Source organism: Chlamydotis macqueenii, chromosome Z, assembly GCF_036417535.1.
Source record: "Chlamydotis macqueenii isolate bChlMac1 chromosome Z, bChlMac1.mat, whole genome shotgun sequence".
NCBI lineage: Eukaryota > Metazoa > Chordata > Aves > Otidiformes > Otididae > Chlamydotis > Chlamydotis macqueenii.
This window is the reverse complement of record NC_141593.1, coordinates 51,879,495-51,888,447: the sequence shown is the minus strand read 5'-3', so window position 1 is coordinate 51,888,447 and position 8,953 is coordinate 51,879,495. Positions and strand designations below refer to the sequence as shown.

At 52.7% G+C, this 8,953-nt stretch overlaps 1 protein-coding gene and 1 long non-coding RNA gene across 2 annotated transcripts; one reads left to right on the top strand and one right to left on the bottom strand.

Annotated features, from left to right (window-relative positions):
• Positions 1–2,225: 2,225 nt before the first annotated feature.
• Positions 2,226–3,808, bottom strand: LOC147596337 (uncharacterized). Its single transcript, XR_015261501.1, has 2 exons — positions 3,703–3,808; positions 2,226–2,509 (listed from the first exon to the last, which is right to left on the bottom strand). It is a non-coding gene; the product is annotated as an uncharacterized LOC147596337 (long non-coding RNA).
• Positions 3,735–8,019, top strand: KLF4 (KLF transcription factor 4). Its single transcript, XM_086771253.1, has 5 exons — positions 3,735–3,880; positions 3,967–4,084; positions 4,206–5,112; positions 5,201–5,365; positions 6,908–8,019. Exons 1-5 carry the CDS (start codon positions 3,876–3,878, stop codon positions 7,081–7,083), a joined length of 1,371 nt encoding a protein of 456 aa, XP_086627379.1. The 5' UTR covers positions 3,735–3,875; the 3' UTR covers positions 7,084–8,019.
• The last annotated feature ends 934 nt before the right edge of the window (positions 8,020–8,953 follow it).

Below are 8,953 nucleotides of genomic sequence, written 5' to 3'. Positions count from 1 at the left end.
CATTGTTAAAGTTTGGGGAACATCTGAATTCAAAAATGGGGCAAATGAATTAAAACAATGATGGATGGGGCAAAGCCATTAAAGCAAGGATGCCTAAGCTTGACAAAAATGTATAAAGCTCTTTCTTTTACATAAACAATTTGAGGTATTTTTTTTTCTCTTAGAGAAACACAACAGCCCTTGGATGGCTTGGAAGTTGAAAGACAGGCCACTGCATGCAAGAGATCCCGGGTGGTGCTAAACTGCACAAGGGTGGTAGCCGGCTCTGCCGGGGGCCAGTGAGGCTGAGTGAAAGGTCCTCGACAGGAGGATCAGCACCTCTGGAAACAGATGCCCGGATCTCACAGGGAGTTACCCGCCGGGAGAAATTCAGTGGGAATCAACAACCTCAACTCTTGTTGAGAATCGGACCCCTGAGGTTAAGCCCTGCTTAAGGAAGAAACACTGGGTTGATGTGCTGTAAGTACAGTGAAAGTCATCATCAGCCAAGCGCATCCTGGGCTGCATCAAAAGAAGCGTGGCCAGCAAGTCGAGGGAGGTGATTCCCTCGTGAGACCCCACTTGGAGTTCTGTGTCCAGTTCTGGAGCCCCCAGCACTGGAAGGACATGAACCAGTTGGAGAGGGTCCAGAGGAGGGCCACAAAGATGATCAGAGGAGTGGAGCACCCCTCCTATGAGGACAGGCTGAGAAATTTGGGGCTGTTCAGCGTGGAGAAGACTCCAGGGAGACCTTATAGCGGCCTTCCAGTATCTGAAAGGGGCCTACAGAAGATGGGGAGAAACTCTTCAGTAGCACCTGTTGTGATTGGAGAAGGGGTAATGGTTTTAAAATAGAAGGAGATCAATTCAGATTAGATATAAGGAAGAAATTTTTTACAATGAGGGTGGTGGAACACTGGGGCAGATTGCCCAGGGAGGTTGTTTATGCTCCAACCCTGGCAACATTCAAGGCCAGGCTGGATGGGGCTGTGAGCAACCTCATCTAGTTGGAGATGTCCCTCCTTCATGCAGGGGGGTTGGACTAGATGACCTTTAAAGGTCCCTTCCAACCCACATCATTCTATGATTCTGTGATCAGGGCTCTCCCCTTCACCCAGACCCCTCTCCTCTGGGGCTGAAACCATGCTGGCTGCCCAGCAGAAGAAAATAGCTGATGGTCCTGAGCCCTGCCAGCATCAGCACTGATAACAACCTCAGCAACACCGCTTCTTACAAGGGACCAAGAGACCAAGAGCACGGATCTGTAGCACCTCAGCTCTTGGACGGTGATGATATGTATCGCTGGGTCTTTCTGACCTTGCTCATGCAGGAAAGTAAAATAACTGTCAATAAAACAAGGTAAGGCTTTCAAAAAGCAGGTGACAACAGACTCGACCGCAAGCACTGCTCACATTCTCAGCGTCAACATTTACGATCTCAAGTCAATCTGCCACCCACGTACGTATGGGCTTGCTACTGCTTGAAAACTGCCTGGAATTGCCCCTGATCCTCAGAAATGTGTCGCAAAGGTAACAAAGCATGCTCCCAAAGCGGGTTTGTACTTCCAGGTGATTGGAAAATTCCTGGAAAAATGTCATTGCACGTCCCAAGGCAAGAGGGACACGAATTCTCTGTGATTTTCTTTCTGGATTAAGCAATCCCTAAAGGCAGCTTTGAACAGGACAGAAACATGCTGTGTTCTGAGCTGGTGGAAGGAAAAGTTTTAGAGAAAATTGGGAAATCTGGAGAAAACTGAGACTTGGGGAAACGGTCGGCTGGCAAGAGAAGGCATATTAAAACAAATCTGTCTTAAGAAAACAACATTTAGGTTGTTACGCGGGCTGGGAAAGCATCAGCTGTGAGCAGCTGAAAATTTAATGCATTTAAATTTCCACACTCAAGACCATTAAATCACATTCCCTTTCATTTAAGGGAGGAAAAGAAAAACCTTTTGCCTTGTGCATAATTAGTGAAAAAGAATGTGTTGGCCTTCACAGGGGATGTTCGAAAGCGGGTGGAACTGAATTTATCGATGCCTGCGAACATCCACTTTCTTACACATTTACACAATTCGGAATCCAGACTCAGAAGTACGTGGGCCGTGTCTTTTTAGCGTGAACTTATCCACGCCTCACACGTGTCTGTCTGAATTGCCCAGAAACCAAATCTATTTTAAGGAAAGATTGTGAAAGGAACCTGTATTATTTCAGCCTGCATTATTCAAGCCTTCTCTTTCCGGAACCAGCGAAGTTCTGCTGTTTATTTTGAAGAGATCAGATTACTTATATACTTTTGAAGCCTTCTTGTTCTCTGGTTTCTAAATAAGGGGCGCAGTTTTAATTTTGGCGTTGGCCTCGAGTGGGTCTGAGCTTGAAATTTGGAGTGTGCCGGCCAGGGGAAGGCGCCTCCTCTTCCAGGAGAAGAGGTCTCCGGGCATCCTGCAGGCATCTCACCACCAGCGGCCTCCGTCTCTCCGCACGAAGCCTTTCAGCCCCGCCGGTTGCCTGCACATCTTCTGCCAAGACACGGACTGTGCGCAGGAAGGGAAAAAAAAAAAAAAAAAAAAAGAAGAGCAACAATTTTCTAGCACCAAAGTCATTAATAATTAACACTCGTAACACAGGACTGGTTAAACCAGTTTGCTAAAATAAAGCCAGGCATTTTATTATTATTTTAGGGTTTAATTTAGTCACCAGAAGTTACTCGGGCTGGTGTTTGCCAACCGCGGCGGGGCAGGGACTTCACGAACCCTCGGTCCCGGCCCGTTGCGGAGCGGCCGGCGGCGCGGCAGAGGGGCGGCCGCTCCGGGAGCTGCCTCCCGCGGGGAGACCGAGCCGCCGGCCGCGCGCCCGCCGGGAGGGGACCGGAGAGGCCGGCGGGGCCGGGGGTGCCGGTGTGCGGTCCGCCGGGTCCGCCCGCGGTCGGGGTTGCGGCGCCGGCTCGCCGTTGCCCTCTGGAGGAGCCGGGCCGCCGCTCCCGCAGGCGAGCCCGCTCCGTCCTTCGAGGTTCCTGCGGGCTTTTGCTTTGTGCGGGGGTTGAGTTTCTAATTTTCTTCAATTTGTCCATGTTTTTTTTTCCCGGAAGATTTCCAGCATCGCTCCCTCCTCCACTCCCCCCGCCATCCACCCCGTCCCCTGGAGGGTGCGGTCCGGTCCGGTCCGGCCCCGCACCCTGCCGCGTCGCGCCGCCCTCCCCGCCCCTCCCCCACCTCTGCCGAAGGCGCGCGAGACTGCGCGGCGCGCGGGGATCCCCGACCTTCTACCCCCCGCCCCGCGCGCTGGCGTCAGGCGCAGTACCGATAGGCGCTCGGGCGGGGCGGGGCGGGGCCGAGGCGTCAGCTCCCCCCTCCTCCCCCCGCCCCGCCGTCTTTACCCGCCCTCCTCCCCGCCGCGCGTTCGCGTACCGCCCCCTCCTTCCCCACGTGTCAGTTTGTTTTCGCCGTCGCCCCGGCGACGGTGGGCGGGGCCAACTCGAGGTGAGGTTATAAGAAGGGCGGCGGCAGCAGGGGGGCAGGCAGTGCCGAGCGGGGCGCGGCGGCGAAGGTAGAGCGCGGGCCGGCGCGGCCCCTCCCTCCCCACTGGCACCAGCGCGCCCCGTCTGGGTCCCCCATGGCCACGGCTCCCTGGGAATCACCTCGCGCCGCCGCCCTGCCGGTGCTGGAGCCGCGTTGCCGGGCGGCGGCCGCCTCCCCGCGGCGTCGCTAGCGCCCCGCGTCCCGCTCACCTTCGTCTCCGGTAAAGCGCTGAGGAAGGGCGCTCCCGCGGCACCACCCCTGCAGCTGGACGGCGCGTCCCGGCCACTCTGCCTCTCCCTCCTCCTCCTCCTCCTCCTCCTCCTCCTCCTCGGCGGCGCTTGGGACGACGGCAGCGGCGGCTCGGCCTGACGCCCCGGCGCGGATGCGGTGGGTGCCCAACGCGGCCCCCGGCCCGTCCCTCCCTCGCCCCGCGCCGCCGCCGCCTGACGCCGCTGTGCTCTCCCCACCCACAGGCAGCCCCCCGGCGAGTGCGAGATGGCGCTCAGCGGCACGCTCCTCCCTTCCATCGCCACCTTCGCGGCGGGCGCCGCGGGCCGCGAGAAAGCGGCGCGGCCCGCGGGCCCCGGCAACGTGAGTATCGGCGTCGCGGCGTCGCAAACCGGCAGGGCTGGGGCGGGGGCGGCGGGGGCCGGGACGGGTGGGCGCGACGCGGCGGCAGGCCGGGGACTAAGCCGTGCCCGTCTCCCCGCAGCGGTGGCGGGAGGAGCTGTCGCAGCTGAAGCGGCCGCCGCCGGCACTGGCGACGCGGCCCGTGGAGGCGCAGCCGTCGGAGCTGGAGGCCGCCGCCGCCCTGGGGCCCCGCCGCGACGCTGAGGAGTTCAACGAGCTGCTGGACTTCGACTTCATCCTCTCCAACTCCCTCATGCACCAGGAGCCCGCCGCCGCCGCCGTGGTGGTGGCCCCCGCCGCCGCCCCGGCCCCCGCTGCCAGCCCCTGCCCCGCCGGGCCCTTCGCTTACCCGCTGCCCCGGCCCGAGCCCGCCGGCCTCCTCTACGGCGGCGGCGGCAGTCGCGACGGGGCCCCCGCTACTGGCCCCGCCACCCCCTTCAACTTGGCCGACATCACCGACGTGTCCCCTTCGGGAGGCTTCGTGGCTGAGCTGATGCGGCCCGACCTGGACCCGGTGTACCTGCCGGCGCCGGCGGCCCTGCCCCCCTTGGGCAGCCTACAGGGCAAGTTCGTGGTGAAGGCCATGGGCGAGTACAACCACCCGGGGCTCAGCCCCAAGACCGGACCCCCGGCTGCCGCCCCGCCACCCAGCACCGAGGGCCCCGGGGCACCCTACAGCCCCCTGCCGCGGATGTGCCCCAAAATCAAGCAGGAGGCTGCCCCACCATGCACCCTGGCCCCGCCACCACCGCCACACGGGAGCGGCCCCCGAGGAGCCCCCCAGCCTGACTTCTCCCTGGGCCGCCCGCTGCCTGCCCGGACTACGCCTTCACTAGGGCCAGAGGAAATGCTGAGCGGCAGAGACTGTCTCCCCGTTGCCCCAGGGCTGAGCCACCCACCGCTGCCACTGCCCCCGGGCTACCCCCCGGCACCCAGTTACCCCACCTTCCTGCCTGAGCAGCTGCCCCCTGGCACGCTGCAATATCAAGGTGAGTGCTTCGGGCTGCAGGCACGCTGGGGCACTTGCTTTGGCACTGGCCACAGTGGTGCTCACTACTGCTGCCTGTCTGCCTCTAGAACTGATGCCGCCAGGGAGCTGCCTACCTGAGGAGACAAAGCCCAAGAGAGGACGCCGGTCATGGCCTAGGAAAAGGACAGCCACACACACCTGTGACTATGCAGGCTGTGGCAAAACCTACACCAAAAGCTCTCATCTTAAGGCACATCTGAGAACCCACACAGGTTAGTCCCAGTGCGGGGTCAGTGAGATGCCTCAGCCTGAGGGGCGTGGGATGAACCCCTTGGACAGTGAAAAGGGGGGAGCACAGGAGAAGGGCTAAAATTAGCAAGTTGTAACCTTTTTGTGCTGGGTTTCCGGGCTTTTTTTTCCTCTCCCCGTGGCTACGTGAAGTCCTGTGCAGTCTTTGCTTATTGGCTCAGTATTTTGCTCCGTGGTTCAGAATGATTCAGATGTGGGAGCGGGTGGGTTTCTTGCCAAGGCAAAGTTTGTTGCTCCTCTCTTGCTCTGTGGCTAGCTAATTAGCAGGTAGTTGGAAGTCAGCTGGGATTTGTTGCTCTAGATGGTGTTGGCCCACTTCTGAGAAGGGAGCAGACCTCTCTCTAAGATACTTCTTTCTTTGCTTGTGGTTAAATGCTTCACACATGCAACCATCTGTCTTGGCTTGCTCTAGTGCAAGAGATCGTGCATCTCTGTGAGCTGCTGTTCCCTTTCTGAGGAAATCATGATGGGCCCCTTGCGAATGGGGCTTTCAGCTGTGTCGGCAGCACTGACAGAGTGCCTCTCCTGTGCGTGGGAGCATGTCTTCCCCTGCACACTAGCGCCAAAGAGGCAGAGTGTAACGGTTGATTGGCTACTGCTAGAATTGGATAAAATCTGCCAAAGTGTGTATCTGAGCCTGGGTTCAAACTTGAACGTTGCAGCTTAATGTGGTGTTGCAGTAACTGAACTTGTGAAAGCAGGTACATTGTGCGTGGTTTCGCCAGCGTGGGCATTCTGTAACAGTGATTAAATAACCTGAGGATTTGCATAATTTAAATCCCTGATTGTGAACTTGATGCAAAACTTTCTCTTGAAAAGAAGGGAAAGGGAGATAGTGGTAGCCCAGTAATTAGTCTGCATCTTCAGCTAATGGCAGTGAGGGGGAAAAAAAAATCGGTCAAGTGAACAGTACTTCTCGTCTGCCCGGAGCCGGTCAGCACCATCTCACTGTGTGTAGGATAGGGAGTTTGTAATTGTCAGTGAAACTGGTCTTACCATCGATGGTGGTTTTGTTATAGTGAAGACAGAAAGATTGAGTTCTTAATCAGGCTGAGCTAATGAAAGCAGTTTCCAGCTGTTTTTTTTTAATTCTTGAGACCTACAATTACCTAAATGCTTTATGGGCTACTGAGCTATTTTTGGTTGCTATTTGATCGTATAACATTAGCTGGCAAAAATACACTCTATTTTCTGAACTTGCGTGTTCTGAAGACTTCTGTGCAGGACAAACAGCAGAAATGAGCATTTGAGTGAAGATTTCAGTGATACCAACATTTTATAGTACCTGTACATGTTGAAAAGACAGTCTTACTGTGTTAGACGTTGTAGTTCACTTGCAACTGCTTCAAGAAGTTTGTTGTATTTTCTTTTACACTGCCCTTTGTTTTACCCAGGACGAGGTGTGTTAGTGCTTCTTGGAAGAAATGTGTTAAAAGTGGTAGCTGCAAAAAAAAAACCCAACAAACCCTTAACTGGCATGTTTTATTTTCTGGGTTTTTGTAAAGGTGAGAAACCTTATCACTGTGACTGGGAAGGCTGCGGATGGAAGTTTGCCCGATCAGATGAACTGACTCGTCACTACAGAAAACACACAGGCCACCGCCCTTTCCAGTGCCAGCGGTGTGACAGAGCGTTTTCCAGGTCAGACCACCTCGCCTTACACATGAAGAGGCACTTTTGATTGGAAGCAGTGGATCTTTCCCCAACTGCTGTAGAAATTCAGTATTTACAGCACAAGGACTGTCTTCCACAAGATGGGGAGAGCACAGTTTAAGCACTACAGATAACCAAGCATGGTGAAGTCTTCCAAAGAGTGGAAAAGAGGGATAATTGCGTACAGGCATTGCAACTTTCTTTTAATATATGTTCATCTAAAAGAAAAGAGAACCAAACACATTGGGGTCAATGACTGGATCTTCTATCATTCCATTTGTAAATCCGACTTGAATTATTTCCGGACTACAAAATGCCAAGGAGTGACTGGAAGTCACGGATATCAGGGTTAAACAGACTGTATGTAGTTCGGAGGGTGGGGATATTACATGGGGAAATGACATTCCCTTGACTTTCTTTCAATGCAATATTAGATGTAAATGTCATCTTGTACTTTCCTTTTTTTTTCCTTCTAAAAGCCATTACAATGTTAAAAGAGAAGGAAAAATTCAGGTACAGAATTATATTTTAAAAGCCTATTTCATGGTGCTTAGTGACTGTTGGTTCTAGAGGTACCAAAACCAGGAAGCCAAAGTTCTCAAACTGCTGCATATCTGACAAGGAAATATTTTTGTCTTCCGATCGCTGATTATGACCTAAATCAGGTAAATAAACCTGGTTTATCTTTTTTTAAGGAAAATAACTTTATGCAGACAGTCTGTAATGCACTGTGGTTTCGATGTGCAATAGTTTGTACAATGGTTTATTCCCAAATATGCCTTAAGCAGAACAAATGTTTTCTATATAGTTCTTTACATAATAAATATGTAATATAAATTTAAGCAAACTTCTATTTTGTATATTTGTAAACTACAAAGTAAAAATGAACATTTTGCTGGAATTTGTATTTTGCATATTCAACTGGAAAATAAGTTTTAAATAAACCTATAATATTTTATCTGAACGGTTTCTGTAACTTTCTTCTGTGCATGGATATGTCCAAAGAAAGTTTATTAAGTGTTTGTTAGTGGCTGAGTTTCCCAAGGCAAGAGTTACTGGTGGTCAAGGCTTGTAGTCTCAAGACTCTGAAAGACAGGATTGTATAAATTTGGTGCTGATGTAACATGTCTTTTTAGGGCAAAAAGGTGTACTGGAAATTTGTGCTCTCAATACTGAGTTGCCACTTACCTCACCTGCATGATGAAACTGTAATTTGTACCGTTTTTAAGGTAACTCAGTTTGAATTGTTAGAGGAAATGCATCTCTTGGGAACACTAGGCTTTGCATAGTAAAAGACAACAAATTCTAGAAATGTTTCTGTAGTGGTCTTTCTGGCATGAAAAATTTCTAGCTTCGCTGTCTTGGGCTTCTCAGATAAGCTGATATAACCACTTTCATGTGAATGAAGGAAAGTCAGCTGAGTAAAGTCACAAAGGATAAACTTGACTCAAGGAATAAGAGTGTGTGCATGAAACACCTTTTAACAGTAAACTACCTGGAGTTTCTTTTGAAGCCTGCTCTGCCCAGTAGTTCAGCAGTATCTGAAGAGCCAAAATTCCTGTAGGGATCCTGGTATGCACACAGAGCTTGGGAAGGCTGACCATGCAGGGTCTACGAAAAACCATGTAGCTGTACGTTCGAGATGTGTTGCTGTACAGTCCCCAGCGTACCTTCAGTTGCTCTCACTCTGCTGTAGTTAAATGCTGTGAGCCTGCTGTGTGCCTCGGGTCGTTACCATTTTTTTTGTTGTTGTCCTTAGGGACCTCATTGCTCTAGTTTCTTTACAAATATGTAGCAATAAGATTTCAACATGAATGCTTGATGAATAGGACCTGTTTTTCTCACTACTCTTTGTAAAGAGAGGAAAATTCCTCTTCCACTGGTTTACAATGTCAGTC

Bases quoted from the DNA above. Each gene is read 5' to 3' on its own strand.
- KLF4 (XM_086771253.1), top strand. The intron at 4,085-4,205 runs GTGAGTATCGGC...GTCTCCCCGCAG, and splicing joins GGCCCGCGGGCCCCGGCAAC to CGGTGGCGGGAGGAGCTGTC. The intron at 5,366-6,907 runs GTTAGTCCCAGT...GTTTTTGTAAAG, and splicing joins ACATCTGAGAACCCACACAG to GTGAGAAACCTTATCACTGT.